Below are 23,985 nucleotides of genomic sequence, written 5' to 3'. Positions count from 1 at the left end.
CTGAAAATGAACATGTGTACCAAAAAAAGAGAAAAAAAAACTGAAAATGAACATGTGTACCAGAAAAAAAGAGAAAAAAAAAGTATGTACGCGATACCGCAGCATGCTGTAATTTGTAATAATAACCTGGCGAAAGTGTGTGTAAGTAATTGACAAAATTGATCAACTTCATCACACACGCCCTAAAAGAACCAAACTAACACCATGGATTAGGCCTACAGGGGACACCATGTAAAAATAAAACGCACCTAGCAATCTACCTCATAGGTGGTGTGGAAAAGATTGCACTTAATAAATCTTATTTTTGAATTTCAATATGAAATTCTTCATCCGTCATCGACTTCGAAAAATAAAAGATATGGTTTAGAATAGACTATGCCTCGACTTTCTTTTTCGGGGGTTGTTATTTATGTATGGATAACTGCCAACACTGGTATTGCCAGGTGAAATCTGCTATTTCAATCTTGCAGTTTGACATTTTTTAGAGTTCACGTATAGTTTCGACGTGGGAGCTTGTTTACAATACACTGCTTCACAAAGGTTAAGGGAGTTCAGAAATTTTGGGAATGTGTAAAAGTATCTTTTTTTTCAGCAATTTCCTTGAAAATGACAAATCTAAATATTAATTCACTTATCTAACTCATTATTTTGCCTTTTTTTTGGTACAGGAAAAACGTGTTCATTTCGATCTCAAGAATCTACTGTTGAAATATTTGTACAACTCGAAGACTAACGGCCGGTTTTATAATCAAATTTAAAGTCACTTTGAGTTTAAAGCTTCTTTCAATGTCATTTTTAGTTGGGTTAAAAGAAGCTTTAAAATTAAAGCGACTTTAGGTTTGATTATGAAACCGGCCGTAACCCCTTATATTCAAAGGTTCCTTCTGTGTACGCGTATTGAAAAAACAAATTGAGAAATGACCAAAAATATAATTCAATAAAATAAAAATACCATGCAAACAGTCTCTTCCGCGTATTAATAACAATCACTGCCACCTGGTATTTGGCATGAAATAGACTGCACTAACAAGTGTTACCAGGCGCATGGGTAGAGCGGTGGCAAGAAACGGAGTTTCTGTAGTGTCACCCCATGCGCTCACTGGGTTCGAAACCCAGCCGGACCACCTCAAAAAATTATTCAGCTACAATTATAGTCGGATTGATGATTGAGGATGGTCTGGGGATCAGTGGTAGTATCTACCGCAGTGGATTGATCACAAAGTGATAATAATAGTCTTAATAAGGGAAAAAAAATATACTTGAGGCGGAGTCTAGCATGAGCTACTTCACTCTACCTCCGACTAGTTACAAAAATAAATGAGATTAAAAAAATTAAGAACACAAATGAAAAAACAAAAAAAACAATAACAATTACGGAAAAATGAAAAAATACGAAATATACAATAAACTGAAAATGAACATGTGTACCAGAAAACAGAGAAAAAAAACTGAAAATGAACATGTGTACCAGAAAAAAAGGGAAAAGAGAAAAATTAAGAACACAAATGAAAAAACAAAAAAAAAATAACAATTACAGAAAAATGAAAAAATACGAAATATACAATGAACTGAAAATGAACATGTGTACCAAAAAAAGAGAAAAAAAAACTGAAAATGAACATGTGTACCAGAAAAAAAGAGAAAAAAAAAGTATGTACGCGATACCGCAGCATGCTGTAATTTGTAATAATAACCTGGCGAAAGTTTGTGTAAGTAATTGACAAAATTGATCAACTTCTTCACACACGCCCTAAAAGAACCAAACTAACACCATGGATTAGGCCTACAGGGGACACCATGTAAAAATTAAACGCACCTAGCAATCTACCTCATAGGTGGTGTGGAAAAGATTGCACTTAATAAATCTTATTTTTGAATTTCAATATGAAATTCTTCATCCGTCATCGACTTCGAAAAATAAAAGATATGGTTTAGAATAGACTATGCCTCGACTTTCTTTTTCGGGGGTTGTTATTTATGTATGGATAACTGCCAACACTGGTATTGCCAGGTGAAATCTGCTATTTCAATCTTGCAGTTTGACATTTTTTAGAGTTCACGTATAGTTTCGACGTGGGAGCTTGTTTACAATACACTGCTTCACAAAGGTTAAGGGAGTTCAGAAATTTTGGGAATGTGTAAAAGTATCTTTTTTTTCAGCAATTTCCTTGAAAATGAGAAATCTAAATATTAATTCACTTATCTAACTCATTATTTTCCCTTTTTTTTGGTACAGGAAAAACGTGTTTATTTCGATCTCAAGAATCTACTGTTGAAACATTTTTACAACTCGAAGACTAACGGCCGGTTTCATAATCAAATTTAAAGTCACTTTGAGTTTAAAGCTTCTTTCAATGTCATTTTTAGTTGGGTTAAAAGAAGCTTTAAAATTAAAGCGACTTTAGGTTTGATTATGAAACCGGCCGTAACACCTTATATTCAAAGGTTAATTCTGTGTACGTTTATTGAAAAAACAAATTGAGAAATGACCAATAATATAATTCAATAAAATAAAAATACCATACAAACAGTCTCTTCCGCGTATTAATAACAATCACTGCCACCTGGTATTTGGCATGAAATAGACTGCACTAACAAGTGTTACCAGGCGCATGGGTAGAGCGGTGGCAAGAAACGGAGTTTCTGTAGTGTCACCCCATGCGCTCACTGGGTTCGAAACCCAGCCGGACCACCTCAAAAAATTATTCAGCTACAATTATAGTCGGATTGATGATTGAGGATGGTCTGGGGATCAGTGGTAGTATCTACCGCAGTGGATTGATCACAAAGTAATAATAATAGTCTTAATAAGGGAAAAAAAATATACTTGAGGCGGAGTCTAGCATGAGCTACTTCACTCTACCTCCGACTAGTTACAAAAATAAATGAGATTAAAAAAATTAAGAACACAAATGAAAAAACAAAAAAAACAATAACAATTACGGAAAAATGAAAAAATACGAAATATACAATAAACTGAAAATGAACATGTGTACCAGAAACAGAGAAAAAAATTTGAAAATGAACATGTGTACCAGAAAAAAAAAGAAAAGAGAAAAATTAAGAACACAAATGAAAAAACAAAAAAAAATAACAATTACAGAAAAATGAAAATATACGAAATATACAATAAACTGAAAATGAACATGTGTACCTAAAAAAGAGAAAAAAAAACTGAAAATGAACATGTGTACCAGAAAAAAAGAGAAAAAATAAGTATGTACGCGATACCGCAGCATGCTGTAATTTGTAATAATAACCTGGCGAAAGTGTGTGTAAGTAATTGACAAAATTGATCAACTTCATCACACACGCCCTAAAAGAACCAAACTAACACCATGGATTAGGCCTACAGGGGACACCATGTAAAAATAAAACGCACCTAGCAATCTACCTCATAGGTGGTGTGGAAAAGATTGCACTTAATAAATCTTATTTTTGAATTTCAATATGAAATTCTTCATCCGTCATCGACTTCGAAAAATAAAAGATATGGTTTAGAATAGACTATGCCTCGACTTTCTTTTTCGGGGGTTGTTATTTATGTATGGATAACTGCCAACACTGGTATTGCCAGGTGAAATCTGCTATTTCAATCTTGCAGTTTGACATTTTTTAGAGTTCACGTATAGTTTCGACGTGGGAGCTTGTTTACAATACACTGCTTCACAAAGGTTAAGGGAGTTCAGAAATTTTGGGAATGTGTAAAAGTATCTTTTTTTTCAGCAATTTCCTTGAAAATGAGAAATCTAAATATTAATTCACTTATCTAACTCATTATTTTGCCTTTTTTTTGGTACAGGAAAAACGTGTTTATTTCGATCTCAAGAATCTACTGTTGAAACATTTTTACAACTCGAAGACTAACGGCCGGTTTCATAATCAAATTTAAAGTCACTTTTAGTTTAAAGCTTCTTTCAATGTCATTTTTAGTTGGGTTAAAAGAAGCTTTAAAATTAAAGCGACTTTAGGTTTGATTATGAAACCGGCCGTAACCTCTTATATTCAAAGGTTCCTTCTGTGTACGTGTATTGAAAAAACAAATTGAGAAATGACCAATAATATAATTCAATAAAATAAAAATACCATACAAACAGTCTCTTCCGCGTATTAATAACAATCACTGCCACCTGGTATTTGGCATGAAATAGACTGCACTAACAAGTGTTACCAGGCGCATGGGTAGAGCGGTGGCAAGAAACGGAGTTTCTGTAGTGTCACCCCATGCGCTCACTGGGTTCGAAACCCAGCCGGACCACCTCAAAAAATTATTCAGCTACAATTATAGTCGGATTGATGATTGAGGATGGTCTGGGGATCAGTGGTAGTATCTACCGCAGTGGATTGATCACAAAGTAATAATAATAGTCTTAATAAGGGAAAAAAAATATACTTGAGGCGGAGTCTAGCATGAGCTACTTCACTCTACCTCCGACTAGTTACAAAAATAAATGAGATTAAAAAAATTAAGAACACAAATGAAAAAACAAAAAAACAATAACAATTACGGAAAAATGAAAAAATACGAAATATACAATAAACTGAAAATGAACATGTGTACCAGAATCAGAGAAAAAAATTTGAAAATGAACATGTGTACCAGAAAAAAAAAGAAAAGAGAAAAATTAAGAACACAAATGAAAAAACAAAAAAAAAATAACAATGACAGAAAAATGAAAATATACGAAATATACAATAAACTGAAAATGAACATGTGTACCAAAAAAAGAGAAAAAAAAACTGAAAATGAACATGTGTACCAGAAAAAAAGAGAAAAAAAAAGTATGTACGCGATACCGCAGCATGCTGTAATTTGTAATAATAACCTGGCGAAAGTGTGTGTAAGTAATTGACAAAATTGATCAACTTCATCACACACGCCCTAAAAGAACCAAACTAACACCATGGATTAGGCCTACAGGGGACACCATGTAAAAATAAAACGCACCTAGCAATCTACCTCATAGGTGGTGTGGAAAAGATTGCACTTAATAAATCTTATTTTTGAATTTCAATATGAAATTCTTCATCCGTCATCGACTTCGAAAAATAAAAGATATGGTTTAGAATAGACTATGCCTCGACTTTCTTTTTCGGGGGTTGTTATTTATGTATGGATAACTGCCAACACTGGTATTGCCAGGTGAAATCTGCTATTTCAATCTTGCAGTTTGACATTTTTTAGAGTTCACGTATAGTTTCGACGTGGGAGCTTGTTTACAATACACTGCTTCACAAAGGTTAAGGGAGTTCAGAAATTTTGGGAATGTGTAAAAGTATCTTTTTTTTCAGCAATTTCCTTGAAAATGACAAATCTAAATATTAATTCACTTATCTAACTCATTATTTTGCCTTTTATTTGGTACAGGAAAAACGTGTTTATTTCGATCTCAAGAATCTACTGTTGAAACATTTGTACAATTCGAAGACTAACGGCCGGTTTCATAATCAAATTTAAAGTCACTTTGAGTTTAAAGCTTCTTTCAATGTCATTTTTAGTTGGGTTAAAAGAAGCTTTAAAATTAAAGCGACTTTAGGTTTGATTATGAAACCGGCCGTAACCTCTTATATTCAAAGGTTCCTTCTGTGTACGTTTATTGAAAAAACAAATTGAGAAATGACCAATAATATAATTCAATAAAATGAAAATACCATACAAACAGTCTCTTCCGCGTATTAATAACAATCACTGCCACCTGGTATTTGGCATGAAATAGACTGCACTAACAAGTGTTACCAGGCGCATGGGTAGAGCGGTGGCAAGAAACGGAGTTTCTGTAGTGTCACCCCATGCGCTCACTGGGTTCGAAACCCAGCCGGACCACCTCAAAAAATTATTCAGCTACAATTATAGTCGGATTGATGATTGAGGATGGTCTGGGGATCAGTGGTAGTATCTACCGCAGTGGATTGATCACAAAGTAATAATAATAGTCTTAAGGGAAAAAAAATATACTTGAGGCGGAGTCTAGCATGAGCTACTTCACTCTACCTCCGACTAGTTACAAAAATAAATGAGATTAAAAAAATTGAGAACACAAATGAAAAAACAAAAAAAACAATAACAATTACGGAAAAATGAAAAAATACGAAATATACAATAAACTGAAAATGAACATGTGTACCAGAAACAGAGAAAAAAATTTGAAAATGGACATGTTTACCAGAAAAAAAAAGAAAAGAGAAAAATTAAGGACACAAATGAAAAAACAAAAAAAAATAACAATTACAGAAAAATGAAAATATACGAAATATACAATAAACTGAAAATGAACATGTGTACCAAATAAAGAGAAAAAAAAACTGAAAATGAAGATGTGTACCAGAAAAAAAGAAAAAAAAAGTATGTACGCGATACCGCAGCATGCTGTAATTTGTAATAATAACCTGGCGAAAGTGTGTGTAAGTAATTGACAAAATTGATCAACTTCATCACACACGCCCTAAAAGAACCAAACTAACACCATGGATTAGGCCTACAGGGGACACCATGTAAAAATAAAACGCACCTAGCAATCTACCTCATAGGTGGTGTGGAAAAGATTGCACTTAATAAATCTTATTTTTGAATTTCAATATGAAATTCTTCATCCGTCATCGACTTCGAAAAATAAAAGATATGGTTTAGAATAGACTATGCCTCGACTTTCTTTTTCGGGGGTTGTTATTTATGTATGGATAACTGCCAACACTGGTATTGCCAGGTGAAATCTGCTATTTCAATCTTGCAGTTTGACATTTTTTAGAGTTCACGTATAGTTTCGACGTGGGAACTTGTTTACAATACACTGCTTCACAAAGGTTAAGGGAGTTCAGAAATTTTGGGAATGTGTAAAAGTATCTTTTTTTTCAGCAATTTCCTTGAAAATGACAAATCTAAATATTAATTCACTTATCTAACTCATTATTTTGCCTTTTTTTTGGTACAGGAAAAACGTGTTTATTTCGATCTCAAGAATCTACTGTTGAAACATTTGTACAACTCGAAGACTAACGGCCGGTTTCATAATCAAATTTAAAGTCACTTTGAGTTTAAAGCTTCTTTCAATGTCATTTTTAGTTGGGTTAAAAGAAGCTTTAAAATTAAAGCGACTTTAGGTTTGATTATGAAACCGGCCGTAACCCCTTATATTCAAAGGTTCCTTCTGTGTACGTTTATTGAAAAAACAAATTGAGAAATGACCAAAAATATAATTCAATAAAATAAAAATACCATACAAACAGTCTCTTCCGCGTATTAATAACAATCACGGCCACCTGGTATTTGGCATGAAATAGACTGCAAAAACAAGTGTTACCAGGCGCATGGGTAGAGCGGTGGCAAGAAACGGAGTTTCTGTAGTGTCACCCCATGCGCTCACTGGGTTCGAAACCCAGCCGGACCACCTCAAAAAATTATTCAGCTACAATTATAGTCGGATTGATGATTGAGGATGGTCTGGGGATCAGTGGTAGTATCTACCGCAGTGGATTGATCACAAAGTAATAATAATAGTCTTAATAAGGGAAAAAAAATATACTTGAGGCGGAGTCTAGCATGAGCTACTTCACTCTACCTCCGACTAGTTACAAAAATAAATGAGATTAAAAAAATTAGGAACACAAATGAAAAACAAAAAAAACAATAACAAGTACGGAAAAATGAAAAAATACGAAATATACAATAAACTGAAAATGAACATGTGTACCAGAAACAGAGAAAAAAATTTGAAAATGAACATGTGTACCAGAAAAAAAAAAGAAAAGAGAAAAATTAAGAACACAAATGAAAAAACAAAAAAAAAACAATTACAGAAAAATGAAAATATACGAAATATACAATAAACTGAAACTGAACATGTGTACCAAAAAAAGAGAAAAAAAAACTGAAAATGAACATGTGTACCAGAAAAAAAGAGAAAAAAAAAGTATGTACGCGATACCGCGTGTGTAAGTAATTGACAAAATTGATCAACTTCATCACACACGCCCTAAAAGAACCAAACTAACACCATGGATTAGGCCTACAGGGGACACCATGTAAAAATAAAACGCACCTAGCAATCTACCTCATAGGTGGTGTGGAAAAGATTGCACTTAATAAATCTTATTTTTGAATTTCAATATGAAATTCTTTATCTGTCATCGACTTCGAAAAGTAAAAGATATGGTTTAGAATAGACTATGCCTCGACCTTCTTTTTCGGGGGTTGTTATTTATGTATGGATAACTGCCAACACTGGTATTGCCAGGTGAAATCTGCTATTTCAATATTGCAGTTTGACATTTTTTAGAGTTCACGTATAGTTTCGACGTGGGAGCTTGTTTACAATACACTGCTTCACAAAGGTTAAGGGAGTTCAGAAATTTTGGGAATGTGTAAAAGTATCTTTTTTTTCAGCAATTTCCTTGAAAATGACAAATCTAAATATTAATTCACTTATCTAACTCATTATTTTGCCTTTTTTTTGGTACAGGAAAAACGTGTTTATTTCGATCTCAAGAATCTACTGTTGAAACATTTGTACAACTCGAAGACTAACGGCCGGTTTCATAATCAAATTTAAAGTCACTTTGAGTTTAAAGCTTCTTTCAATGTCATTTTTAGTTGGGTTAAAAGAAGCTTTAAAATTAAAGCGACTTTAGGTTTGATTATGAAACCGGCCGTAACCTCTTATATTCAAAGGTTCCTTCTGTGTACGTTTATTGAAAAAACAAATTGAGAAATGACCAATAATATAATTCAATAAAATAAAAATACCATACAAACAGTCTCTTCCGCGTATTAATAACAATCACTGCCACCTGGTATTTGGCATGAAATAGACTGCACTAACAAGTGTTACCAGGCGCATGGGTAGAGCGGTGGCAAGAAACGGAGTTTCTGTAGTGTCACCCCATGCGCTCACTGGGTTCGAAACCCAGCCGGACCACCTCAAAAAATTATTCAGCTACAATTATAGTCGGATTGATGATTGAGGATGGTCTGGGGATCAGTGGTAGTATCTACCGCAGTGGATTGATCACAAAGTAATAATAATAGTCTTAATAAGGGAAAAAAAATATACTTGAGGCGGAGTCTAGCATGAGCTACTTCACTCTACCTCCGACTAGTTAAAAAAATAAATGAGATTAAAAAAATTAAGAACACAAATGAAAAAACAAAAAAAACAATAACAATTACGGAAAAATGAAAAAATACGAAATATACAATAAACTGAAAATGAACATGTGTACCAAAAAAAGAGAAAAAAAAACTGAAAATGAACATGTGTACCAGAAAAAAAGAGAAAAAAAAAGTATGTACGCGATACCGCAGCATGCTGTAATTTGTAGTAATAACCTGGCGAAAGTGTGTGTAAGTAATTGACAAAATTGATCAACTTCATCACACACGCCCTAAAAGAACCAAACTAACACCATGGATTAGGCCTACAGGGGACACCATGTAAAAATAAAACGCACCTAGCAATCTACCTCATAGGTGGTGTGGAAAAGATTGCACTTAATAAATCTTATTTTTGAATTTCAATATGAAATTCTTCATCCGTCATCGACTTCGAAAAATAAAAGATATGGTTTAGAATAGACTATGCCTCGACTTTCTTTTTCGGGGGTTGTTATTTATGTATGGATAACTGCCAACACTGGTATTGCCAGGTGAAATCTGCTATTTCAATCTTGCAGTTTGACATTTTTTAGAGTTCACGTATAGTTTCGACGTGGGAGCTTGTTTACAATACACTGCTTCACAAAGGTTAAGGGAGTTCAGAAATTTTGGGAATGTGTAAAAGTATCTTTTTTTTCAGCAATTTCCTTGAAAATGACAAATCTAAATATTAATTCACTTATCTAACTCATTATTTTGCCTTTTTTTGGTAAAGGAAAAACGTGTTTATTTCGATCTCAAGAATCTACTGTTGAAACATTTTTACAACTCGAAGACTAACGGCCGGTTTCATAATCAAATTTAAAGTCACTTTGAGTTTAAAGCTTCTTTCAATGTCATTTTTAGTTGGGTTAAAAGAAGCTTTAAAATTAAAGCGACTTTAGGTTTGATTATGAAACCGGCCGTAACCCCTTATATTCAAAGGTTCCTTCTGTGTACGTTTATTGAAAAAACAAATTGAGAAATGACCAAAAATATAATTCAATAAAATAAAAATACCATACAAACAGTCTCTTCCGCGTATTAATAACAATCACTGCCACCTGGTATTTGGCATGAAATAGACTGCACTAACAAGTGTTACAAGGCGCATGGGTAGAGTGGTGGCAAGAAACGGTGTTTCTGTAGTATCACCTCATGCGCTCACTGGGTTCGAAACCCAGCCGGACCACCTCAAAAAATAATTCAGCTACAATTATAGTCGGAATGATGATTGAGGATGGTCTGGGGATCAGTGGTAGTATCTACCGCTGTGGATTGATCACAAAGTAATAATAATAGTCTTAATTAGGGAAAAAAATATACTTGAGGCGGAGTCTAGCATGAGCTACTTCACTCAACCTCCGACTAGTTACAAAAATAAATGAGATTAAAAAAATTAAGAACACAAATGAAAAAACAAAAAAAAAACAATAACAATTACGGAAAAATGAAAAAATACGAAATATACAATAAACTGAAAATGAACATGTGTACCAGAAAACAAAGAAAAAAAACTGAAAATGAACATGTGTACCAGAAAAAAAGAAAAAAGAGAAAAATTAAGAACACAAATGAAAAAAACAAAAAAAAAAATAACAATTACAGAAAAATGAAAATATACGAAATATACAATAAACTGAAAATGAACATGTGTACCAAAAAAAGAGAAAAAAAAACTGAAAATGAACATGTGTACCAGAAAAAAAGAGAAAAAAAAAGTATGTACGCGATACCGCAGCATGCTGTAATTTGTAATAATAACCTGGCGAAAGTGTGTGTAAGTAATTGACAAAATTGATCAACTTCTTCACACACGCCCTAAAAGAACCAAACTAACACCATGGATTAGGCCTACAGGGGACACCATGTAAAAATAAAACGCACCTAGCAATCTACCTCATAGGTGGTGTGGAAAAGATTGCACTTAATAAATCTTATTTTTGAATTTCAATATGAAATTCTTTATCTGTCATCGACTTCGAAAAGTAAAAGATATGGTTTAGAATAGACTATGCCTCGACTTTCTTTTTCGGGGGTTGTTATTTATGTATGGATAACTGCCAACACTGGTATTACCAGGTGAAATCTGCTATTTCAATCTTGCAGTTTGACATTTTTTGGAGTTCACGTATAGTTTCGACGTGGGAGCTTGTTTACAATACACTGCTTCACAAAGGTTAAGGGAGTTCAGAAATTTTGGGAATGTGTAAAAGTATCTTTTTTTTCAGCAATTTCCTTGAAAATGACAAATCTAAATATTAATTCACTTATCTAACTCATTATTTTGCCTTTTTTTTGGTACAGGAAAAACGTGTTTATTTCGATCTCAAGAATCTACTGTTGAAACATTTGTACAACTCGAAGACTAACGGCCGGTTTCATAATCAAATTTAAAGTCACTTTGAGTTTAAAGCTTCTTTCAATGTCATTTTTAGTTGGGTTAAAAGAAGCTTTAAAATTAAAGCGACTTTAGGTTTGATTATGAAACCGGCCGTAACCCCTTATATTCAAAGGTTCCTTCTGTGTACGTTTATTGAAAAAACAAATTGAGAAATGACCAAAAATATAATTCAATAAAATAAAAATACCATACAAACAGTCTCTTCCGCGTATTAATAACAATCACTGCCACCTGGTATTTGGCATGAAATAGACTGCACTAACAAGTGTTACCAGGCGCATGGGTAGAGTGGTGGCAAGAAACGGTGTTTCTGTAGTATCACCCCATGCGCTCACTGGGTTCGAAACCCAGCCGGACCACCTCAAAAAATTATTCAGCTACAATTATAGTCGGAATGATGATTGAGGATGGTCTGGGGATCAGTGGTAGTATCTACCGCTGTGGATTGATCACAAAGTAATAATAATAGTCTTAATTAGGGAAAAAAAATATACTTGAGGCGGAGTCTAGCATGAGCTACTTCACTCAACCTCCGACTAGTTACAAAAATAAATGAGATTAAAAAAATTAAGAACACAAATGAAAAAACAAAAAAAAATAACAATTACGGAAAAATGAGAAAATACGAAATATACAATAAACTGAAAATGAACATGTGTACCAGAAAACAGAGAAAAAAAACTGAAAATGAACATGTGTACCAGAAAAAAAGAGAAAAGAGAAAAATTAAGAACACAAATGAAAAAACAAAAAAAAAATGACAATTACAGAAAAATGAAAATATACGAAATATACAATAAACTGAAAATGAACATGTGTACCAAAAAAAGAGAAAAAAAAACTGAAAATGAACATGTGTACCAGAAAAAAAGAGAAAAAAGAACTGAAAATGAACATGTGTACCAGAAAAAAAGAGAAAAAAAAAGTATGTACGCGATACCGCAGCATGCTGTAATTTGTAATAATAACCTGGCGAAAGTGTGTGTAAGTAATTGACAAAATTGATCAACTTCTTCACACACGCCCTAAAAGAACCAAACTAACACCATGGATTAGGCCTACAGGGGACACCATGTAAAAATAAAACGCACCTAGCAATCTACCTCATAGGTGGTGTGGAAAAGATTGCACTTAATAAATCTTATTTTTGAATTTCAATATGAAATTCTTTATCTGTCATCGACTTCGAAAAGTAAAAGATATGGTTTAGAATAGACTATGCCTCGACTTTCTTTTTCGGGGGTTGTTATTTATGTATGGATACCTGCCAACACTGGTATTGCCAGGTGAAATCTGCTATTTCAATCTTTCAGATTGACAATTTTTAGAGTTCACGTATAGTTTCGACGTGGGAGCTTGTTTACAATACACTGCTTCACAAAGGTTAAGGGAGTTCAGAAATTTTGGGAATGTGTAAAAGTATCTTTTTTTTTCAGCAATTTCCTTGAAAATGACAAATCTAAATATTAATTCACTTATCTAACTCATTATTTTGCCTTTTTTTTGGTACAGGAAAAAAGTGTTTATTTCGATCTCAAGAATCTACTGTTGAAACATTTGTACAACTCGAAGACTAACGGCCGGTTTCATAATCAAATTTAAAGTCACTTTGAGTTTAAAGCTTCTTTCAATGTCATTTTTAGTTGGGTTAAAAGAAGATAAAATCAAAGCGACTTTAGGTTTGATTATGAAACCGGCCGTTACCTCTTATATTCAAAGGTTCCTTCTGTGTACGTCTATTGAAAAAACAAATTGAGAAATGACCAATAATATAATTCAATAAAATAAAAATACCATACAAACAGTCTCTTCCGCGTATTAATAACAATCACTGCCACCTGGTATTTGGCATGAAATAGACTGCACTAACAAGTGTTACCAGGCGCATGGGTAGAGCGGTGGCAAGAAACGGAGTTTCTGTAGTGTCACCCCATGCGCTCACTGGGTTCGAAACCCAGCCGGACCACCTCAAAAAATTATTCAGCTACAATTATAGTCGGATTGATGATTGAGGATGGTCTGGGGATCAGTGGTAGTATCTACCGCAGTGGATTGATCACAAAGTAATAATAATAGTCTTAATAAGGGAAAAAAAATATACTTGAGGCGGAGTCTAGCATGAGCTACTTCACTCTACCTCCGACTAGTTACAAAAATAAATGAGATTAAAAAAATTAAGAACACAAATGAAAAACAAAAAAAACAATAACAAGTACGGAAAAATGAAAAAATACGAAATATACAATAAACTGAAAATGAACATGTGTACCAGAAACAGAGAAAAAAATTCGAAAATGAACATGTGTACCAGAAAAAAAAAGAAAAGAGAAAAATTAAGAACACAAATGAAAAAACAAAAAAAAATAACAATTACAGAAAAATGAAAATATACGAAATATACAATAAACTGAAACTGAACATGTGTACCAAAAAAAGAGAAAAAAAAACTGAAAATGAACATGTGTACCAGAAAAAAAGAGAAAAAAAAAGTATGTACGCGATACCGCAGCATGCTGTAATTTGTAATAATAACCTGGCGAAAGTGTATGTAAGTAATTGACAAAATTGATCAACTTCATCACACACGCCCTAAAAGAACCAAACTAACACCATGGATTAGGCCTACAGGGGACACCATGTAAAAATAAAACGCACCTAGCAATCTACCTCATAGGTGGTGTGGAAAAGATTGCACTTAATAAATCTTATTTTTGAATTTCAATATGAAATTCTTTATCTGTCATCGACTTCGAAAAGTAAAAGATATGGTTTAGAATAGACTATGCCTCGACCTTCTTTTTCGGGGGTTGTTATTTATGTATGGATAACTGCCAACACTGGTATTGCCAGGTGAAATCTGCTATTTCAATATTGCAGTTTGACATTTTTTAGAGTTCACGTATAGTTTCGACGTGGGAGCTTGTTTACAATACACTGCTTCACAAAGGTTAAGGGAGTTCAGAAATTTTGGGAATGTGTAAAAGTATCTTTTTTTTTCAGCAATTTCCTTGAAAATGACAAATCTAAATATTAATTCACTTATCTAACTCATTATTTTGCCTTTTTTTTGGTACAGGAAAAACGTGTTTATTTCGATCTCAAGAATCTACTGTTGAAACATTTGTACAACTCGAAGACTAACGGCCGGTTTCATAATCAAATTTAAAGTCACTTTGAGTTTAAAGCTTCTTTCAATGTCATTTTTAGTTGGGTTAAAAGAAGCTTTAAAATTAAAGCGATTTTAGGTTTGATTATGAAACCGGCCGTAACCTCTTATATTCAAAGGTTCCTTCTGTGTACGTTTATTGAAAAAACAAATTGAGAAATGACCAATAATATAATTCAATAAAATAAAAATACCATACAAACAGTCTCTTCCGCGTATTAATAACAATCACTGCCACCTGGTATTTGGCATGAAATAGACTGCACTAACAAGTGTTACCAGGCGCATGGGTAGAGCGGTGGCAAGAAACGGAGTTTCTGTAGTGTCACCCCATGCGCTCACTGGGTTCGAAACCCAGCCGGACCACCTCAAAAAATTATTCAGCTACAATTATAGTCGGATTGATGATTGAGGATGGTCTGGGGATCAGTGGTAGTATCTACCGCAGTGGATTGATCACAAAGTAATAATAATAGTCTTAATAAGGGAAAAAAAATATACTTGAGGCGGAGTCTAGCATGAGCTACTTCACTCTACCTCCGACTAGATACAAAAATAAATGAGATTAAAAAAATTAAGAACACAAATGAAAAAACAAAAAAAACAATAACAATTACGGAAAAATGAAAAAATACGAAATATACAATAAACTGAAAATGAACATGTGTACCAGAAACAGAGAAAAAAATTTGAAAATGAACATGTGTACCAGAAAAAAAAAGAAAAGAGAAAAATTAAGAACACAAATGAAAAAACAAAAAAAAATAACAATTACAGAAAAATGAAAATATACGAAATATACAATAAACTGAAAATGAACATGTGTACCAAAAAAAGAGAAAAAAAAACTGAAAATGAACATGTGTACCAGAAAAAAAGAGAAAAAAAAAGTATGTACGCGATACCGCAGCATGCTGTAATTTGTAATAATAACCTGGCGAAAGTGTGTGTAAGTAATTGACAAAATTGATCAACTTCTTCACACACGCCCTAAAAGAACCAAACTAACACCATGGATTAGGCCTACAGGGGACACCATGTAAAAATAAAACGCACCTAGCAATCTACCTCATAGGTGGTGTGGAAAAGATTGCACTTAATAAATCTTATTTTTGAATTTCAATATGAAATTCTTCATCCGTCATCGACTTCGAAAAATAAAAGATATGGTTTAGAATAGACTATGCCTCGACTTTCTTTTTCGGGGGTTGTTATTTATGTATGGATAACTGCCAACACTGGTATTGCCAGGTGAAATCTGCTATTTCAATCTTGCAGTTTGACATTTTTTAGAGTTCACGTATAGTTTCGACGTGGGAGCTTGTTTACAATACACTGCTTCACAAAGGTTAAGGGAGTTCAGAAATTTTGGGAATGTGTAAAAGTATCTTTTTTTTCAGCAATTTCCTCGAAAATGACAAATCTAAATATTAATTCACTTCTCTAACTCATTATTTTGCCTTTTTTTTGGAACAGGAAAAACGTGTTTATTTCGATCTCAAGAATCTACTGTTGAAACATTTTTACAACTCGAAGACTAACGGCCGGTTTCATAATCAAATTTAAAGTCACTTTGAGTTTAAAGCTTCTTTCAATGTCATTTTTAGTTGGGTTAAAAGAAGCTTTAAAATTAAAGCGACTTTAGGTTTGATTATGAAACCGGCCGTAACCTCTTATATTCAAAGGTTCCTTCTGTGTACGTTTATTGAAAAAACAAATTGAGAAATGACCAATAATATAATTCAATAAAATAAAAATACCATACAAACAGTCTCTTCCGCGTATTAATAACAATCACTGCCACCTGGTATTTGGCATGAAATAGACTGCACTAACAAGTGTTACCAGGCGCATGGGTAGAGCGGTGGCAAGAAACGGAGTTTCTGTAGTGTCACCCCATGCGCTCACTGGGTTCGAAACCCAGCCGGACCACCTCAAAAAATTATTCAGCTACAATTATAGTCAGATTGATGATTGAGGATGGTCTGGGGATCAGTGGTAGTATCTACCGCAGTGGATTGATCACAAAGTAATAATAATAGTCTTAATAAGGGAAAAAAAATATACTTGAGGCGGAGTCTAGCATGAGGTACTTCACTCTACCTCCGACTAGTTACAAAAATAAATGAGATTAAAAAAATTAAGAACACAAATGAAAAAACAAAAAAAAACAATAACAATTACGGAAAAATGAAAAAATACGAAATATACAATAAACTGAAAATGAACATGTGTACCAGAAACAGAGAAAAAAATTTGAAAATGAACATGTGTACCAGAAAAAAAAAGAAAAGAGAAAAATTAAGAACACAAATGAAAAAACAAAAAAAAATAACAATTACAGAAAAATGAAAATATACGAAATATACAATAAACTGAAAATGAACATGTGTACCAAAAAAAGAGAAAAAAAAACTGAAAATGAACATGTGTACCAGAAAAAAAGAGAAAAAAAAAGTATGTACGCGATACCGCAGCATGCTGTAATTTGTAATAATAACCTGGCGAAAGTGTGTGTAAGTAATTGACAAAATTGATCAACTTCATCACACACGCCCTAAAAGAACCAAACTAACACCATGGATTAGGCCTACAGGGGACACCATGTAAAAATAAAACGCACCTAGCAATCTACCTCATAGGTGGTGTGGAAAAGATTGCACTTAATAAATCTCATTTTTGAATTTCAATATGAAATTCTTCATCCGTCATCGACTTCGAAAAATAAAAGATATGGTTTAGAATAGACTATGCCTCGACTTTCTTTTTCGGGGGTTGTTATTTATGTATGGATAACTGCCAACACTGGTATTGCCAGGTGAAATCTGCTATTTCAATCTTGCAGTTTGACATTTTTTAGAGTTCACGTATAGTTTCGACGTGGGAGCTTGTTTACAATACACTGCTTCACAAAGGTTAAGGGAGTTCAGAAATTTTGGGAATGTGTAAAAGTATCTTTTTTTTCAGCAATTTCCTTGAAAATGACAAATCTAAATATTAATTCACTTATCTAACTCATTATTTTGCCTTTTTTTTGGTACAGGAAAAACGTGTTTATTTCGATCTCAAGAATCTACTGTTGAAACATTTTTACCACTCGAAGACTAACGGCCGGTTTCATAATCAAATTTAAAGTCACTTTGAGTTTAAAGCTTCTTTCAATGTCATTTTTAGTTGGGTTAAAAGAAGCTTTAAAATTAAAGCGACTTTAGGTTTGATTATGAAACCGGCCGTAACCCCTTATATTCAAAGGTTCCTTCTGTGTACGTTTATTGAAAAAACAAATTGAGAAATGACCAATAATATAATTCAATAAAATGAAAATACCATACAAACAGTCTCTTCCGCGTATTAATAACAATCACTGCCACCTGGTATTTGGCATGAAATAGACAACAAGTGTTACCAGGCGCATGGGTAGAGCGGTGGCAAGAAACGGAGTTTCTGTAGTGTCACCCCATGCGCTCACTGGGTTCGAAACCCAGCCGGACCACCTCAAAAAATTATTCAGCTACAATTATAGTCGGATTGATGATTGAGGATGGTCTGGGGATCAGTGGTAGTATCTACCGCAGTGGATTGATCACAAAGTAATAATAATAGTCTTAATAAGGGGAAAAAATATACTTGAGGCGGAGTCTAGCATGAGCTACTTCACTCTACCTCCGACTAGTTACAAAAATAAATGAGATTAAAAAAATTAAGAACACAAATGAAAAACAAAAAAAACAATAACAAGTACGGAAAAATGAAAAAATACGAAATATACAATAAACTGAAAATGAACATGTGTACCAGAAACAGAGAAAAAAATTTGAAAATGAACATGTGTACCAGAAAAAAAAAGAAAAGAGAAAAATTAAGAACACAAATGAAAAAACAAAAAAAAATAACAATTACAGATAAATGAAAATATACGAAATATACAATAAACTGAAACTGAACATGTGTATCAAAAAAAGAGAAAAAAAAACTGAAAATGAACATGTGTACCAGAAAAAAAGAGAAAAAAAAAGTATGTACGCGATACCGCAGCATGCTGTAATTTGTAATAATAACCTGGCGAAAGTGTGTGTAAGTAATTGACAAAATTGATCAACTTCATCATACACGCCCTAAAAGAACCAAACTAACACCATGGATTAGGCCTACAGGGGACACCATGTAAAAATAAAACGCACCTAGCAATCTACCTCATAGGTGGTGTGGAAAAGATTGCACTTAATAAATCTTATTTTTGAATTTCAATATGAAATTCTTTATCTGTCATCGACTTCGAAAAGTAAAAGATATGGTTTAGAATAGACTATGCCTCGACCTTCTTTTTCGGGGGTTGTTATTTATGTATGGATAACTGCCAACACTGGTATTGCCAGGTGAAATCTGCTATTTCAATATTGCAGTTTGACATTTTTTAGAGTTCACGTATAGTTTCGACGTGGGAGCTTGTTTACAATACACTGCTTCACAAAGGTTAAGGGAGTTCAGAAATTTTGGGAATGTGTAAAAGTATCTTTTTCTTCAGCAATTTCCTTGGAAATGAGAAATCTAAATATTAATTCACTTATCTAACTCATTATTTTGCCTTTTTTTTGGTACAGGAAAAACGTGTTCATTTCGATCTCAAGAATCTACTGTTGAAATATTTGTACAACTCGAAGACTAACGGCCGGTTTTATAATCAAATTTAAAGTCACTTTGAGTTTAAAGCTTCTTTCAATGTCATTTTTAGTTGGGTTAAAAGAAGCTTTAAAATTAAAGCGACTTTAGGTTTGATTATGAAACCGGCCGTAACCCCTTATATTCAAAGGTTCCTTCTGTGTACGCGTATTGAAAAAACAAATTGAGAAATGACCAAAAATATAATTCAATAAAATAAAAATACCATGCAAACAGTCTCTTCCGCGTATTAATAACAATCACTGCCACCTGGTATTTGGCATGAAATAGACTGCACTAACAAGTGTTACCAGGCGCATGGGTAGAGCGGTGGCAAGAAACGGAGTTTCTGTAGTGTCACCCCATGCGCTCACTGGGTTCGAAACCCAGCCGGACCACCTCAAAAAATTATTCAGCTACAATTATAGTCGGATTGATGATTGAGGATGGTCTGGGGATCAGTGGTAGTATCTACCGCAGTGGATTGATCACAAAGTAATAATAATAGTCTTAATAAGGGAAAAAAATATACTTGAGGCGGAGTCTAGCATGAGCTACTTCACTCTACCTCCGACTAGTTACAAAAATGAATGAGATTAAAAAAAATTAAGAACACTGTGATGTATTTCGATTTGATAAAAACAAGTGGCTAGCTCGGTGTCTCATTTAATACTGAATTCACAATATGTACAAACATCTGTTATATACATTACATCTACCTTTTCAACAAAATAAAATTCAATTTAGAATTATAAGAATTTCCCTAAATTTTTTACATCTATATTATCAATTATATTAAAATTATAATAATTTACATTATAATAATTGCCTTAATAGGTTGTCTTATTTTCCTACCATATCTTAAATTATAAATAGTAGTTCTGCGTGAATTTTCTATGTCCTTAGTATTTGAAGTACAAGTATTATTAACTTCATTTTCTTCATCCTCAATATCAATGTCAGATCTATATCTATAACTGTTCACAAAGTATGGTTTTATATGATATCTGTTTCTCCTAATTATAGAATTGGTACTTGCTATTTTAACTAAATAAGATCTTAAATTAATTCTCCTAATTACAATTCCTTTTACCCAAATATTATTCATTTTTATATATATTTTTTCATTTTTATTTAAAATTCTTAAAGTTTTTGACATCCTGTCGTGATATGTCTTCTGTTTGTTTTTTCTTTTCACTAAGAGATTTCTCTGTCGCTTAAAATTTATATTTCTATGATATAACAATTCATTTTTAACAGGTAAAATTGTCCTAGTTTTCCTATTAAAAAACAATTCACTAGGTGAAGGTATGTTTACATCTATTGGAGTATTTCTATAGTCCAATAAAGCTAATTCTAATTCTGTATCTGATTCTGAATTTTTCTTTATTATATTCTTAACAGTTTGAATGGCTCTCTCTACCATACCATTAGAGCGTGGATAATTTGGACTAGAAGTTATATTTTCAAATTGCCAACTTTTTGCAAAACTCTGAAATTCAAAACTGGAGAATTGTGTACCATTATCAGACATGAATATTTGCGGTATGCCTAATCTACTAAATATACATTTCAAATTTTTAATAACAATTTCTGAAGAAATAGAATTCAATTTACAAATTTCAACATATTTTGAAAAATAGTCAATAACAATCATATATTTTTTGCCATCAATTTCAAACAAATCACAACCTACTTTTTGCCATGGATATTCGGGAATGGGATGCGGTATGAGTGACTCTTTGAAGTTATTTCTAGAATACTTTTGACAAATGTCACATGATAATACTACATTTTCTATGTCACGAAACATATTTGGCCAATAAAGCAGTTCTTTTGCTTTTAAATTACACTTAACAATGCCCATGTGGCTTAAATGGATCAGATTCAACATTTCTCTTCTCAATAATTCTGGTACAACCAAGCAATTTCCTTTATAAATTATGTCATCAATAATAACCAATTCTGACCTTACATTGTAATATAATTTTGATAAAGAATTACATTTAACCCGAGAATTCGGCCATCCTTCCTTAATATATTGACTAATAACTTGAAGAGTTGAATCTTTTTTAGTTTCCTCTTTGAACTTTTCTAAGTATTGTGGTGAAATTGGAAAAAACTTTTTCAAATAATTAACTTGTGCTTCATACTCATTTTCAAAAATGTTTGTATCGTCCTTTTGCATATTGATTCGACTCAAGGCATCAGATATATACATTTCCTTTCCAGGCCTGAACTGAACATCCAAATCATACATCTGAACATCCAAAAGCATTCTTTGTAAACGCATCGGACAATCAATTAATGCTTTCTTGAAAATATGAATCAGCGGTTTGTGATCGGTTTCTACAATCACTTTTCTACCATAAATATATTGATGAAATTTCTTTACCCCATACACTATTGCTAACATCTCTTTTTCAATTTGAGCATAGCATTTTTGCGCATTATTTAAAGACCTCGATGCATATGCTATAGGCTTGCTTTCTTGTAATAGTACCGCTCCCAAACCATCTTTTGAAGCATCCACAGATAACACCAACATTTTCTGTGGATCATAAAATTTTAATATTGTTTGCGATGACAAAATTTTCTTTGATTGATCAAAAACTTCCTTTTGTTTCCAACCCCATTCAAAAATTGTATTCTTTTTTAATAAATCCCTCAAAGGGGCAGTTATTTCTGCCACATTCGGAATAAATTTATGCAAATAATTAATAATACCGAGAAATCTTTGCAATTCTTTCACATTCGTTGGTTCTGGATAATTTTTTATTACTAAAATTTTACTTTCATCTGGCTCTATACCATTACTCGTTATTTTATGACCCAAGTAATTCACCTCCGAAACTGAAAATTTACACTTTTCTTTATTAAATTTAATATTATTTTCACGCGCCCTTTTTAGAACTTCGACCAGCCTTTCGTCATGTTCTCTTTGATTTTCACCCCAGACCAGAATATCATCTATATATATGCTGACACCTTGAATTCCTTCAAAACATTGTGAAATTTTTCTCTGAAAAATTTCTGCTGAACATACCAAACCAAAAGGTAATCTTTTAAACCTGTACCTGCCAAATGGAGTGTTGAAAGTACATAATTTCGAACTATATTCATCTAATTCAATATTTCAAAATTAATTATTCGTATCCAACACAGAAAAAACTTTAGCATTATTTAAATTAGCAACAATATCTGTAAAAGTGGGAATTGAAAAATGTTCTCGTTTAATTGCTCTATTCAAATCAGTGGGATCAATACATATTCTGAAATCTCCATTAGGCCTGTCTACAATTACTAGGGAGTTAACCCACTCAGTTGGCTCGAATTCTCTAGCTATAATGTTTTGTTTTTCCAAATTATCTAATTTATTTTTCAATCTCACCAAAATCCCTTGGGGAAAGCGTCTAGCTGCATGGATGCAAGGTTTAACAGTTTCATCTACCTTAATTCTATATTGACCTGGTAAACACCCAATTCCATCAAAAACATCATGAAAATCAAGCATATACCTCTTGGTGTCACTCATTTCCGCTACCATTCTCGCAATATCCAAGTCTTCTATTGAGGTTTTTCCAATTATTGGACGGCCATATCCTTTAGCTATAAAAAATTTTACATTAAATTCGTTATTTTTATAAAAAACTGGGGCTGTAATATATCCTATTATTTCGATTTGATTTCCTGTATATTCTATCAATTTGGTATCATCTCTCATTATTAATTCGGATTTGAAAACTGCATTGTACAAACTGAATGGAATAACATTAACATCAGCGCCAGTATCTACTTTGAAATTTACTATTTCATTATTTATTTTTAAATCGACTGTCCAATTTGATTTTGTAGATGAAGTACTATTTTCCACTGAACCTATATAAAGTTCTTCTTTTCTTGCAATATTATTAACACTTTTACTTTTACAAAATGAAACAAAATGATTATACAAACCACACTTTCGACAAATTTTTCCGAATGCTTTACAATTTCCCCTGAAATGAATAGTACCACATTTCGTACAATGAAATTCATTATTATTATTTCTTTGTTGTTGAAAATTATTACTATTAAATGACTTGAAACTTATCTGTTTTCTTTGACGACTCCTGGGATGTTGTTGTCCTTGTCCATTAGATACTTCATTCTGTCTCCTTGTGTTCGGCGCCTGCTTCTTCATACCCATGTGAAAATTTTTTCGTCTCACTTCCATTAATTCTTGATTATCTTCTTTCTTCCTCATGCTCGGACCAGGATTTGAACATAAAATTTCCAATTGTTTATTCGTTATCTCTGCAGATTTACATATTTCCACCGCCTTTATCAAGTCCAGATTTTTTGTTCTCAAGAGTCTGTCCTTGACGTTTTTATCTTTGATGCCTAAGACCAATCTGTCCTTTATGAGAGAATCTGTTAATTTTTCGAATTCACAATTTTTACTTAATTGTTTCAACTGAGTTACATATTCATCCACAGTTTCCGATTCTTCCATATCTCTGGTGAAAAATATGTACCTTTCATATGTAACATTAACACTTGGTATGAAGTATGCCTCAAATTTTTCTAGAATATTCTTCAATTTCATTTTTTCTTTTTCATTTCCAAACTCGAAGGTATTGTATATTT

General features: G+C 32.8%; 1 protein-coding gene across 1 annotated transcript; it reads right to left on the bottom strand.

Moving 5' to 3' along the window:
• Positions 1-20,303: 20,303 nt before the first annotated feature.
• LOC123310198 lies at positions 20,304-23,585 on the bottom strand. Its single transcript, XM_044893632.1, has 2 exons — positions 22,748-23,585; positions 20,304-20,636 (listed from the first exon to the last, which is right to left on the bottom strand). The coding sequence occupies exons 1-2, from the start codon at positions 23,570-23,572 to the stop codon at positions 20,628-20,630; spliced, it is 834 nt and encodes a 277-aa protein (XP_044749567.1). The 5' UTR covers positions 23,573-23,585; the 3' UTR covers positions 20,304-20,627.
• Positions 23,586-23,985: the final 400 nt, after the last annotated feature.

Source organism: Coccinella septempunctata, chromosome 3, assembly GCF_907165205.1.
Source record: "Coccinella septempunctata chromosome 3, icCocSept1.1, whole genome shotgun sequence".
Classification (NCBI taxonomy): domain Eukaryota; kingdom Metazoa; phylum Arthropoda; class Insecta; order Coleoptera; family Coccinellidae; genus Coccinella; species Coccinella septempunctata.
Note: the sequence above shows the minus strand (reverse complement) of the source record. Positions and strands in the feature narration are given on the sequence as shown.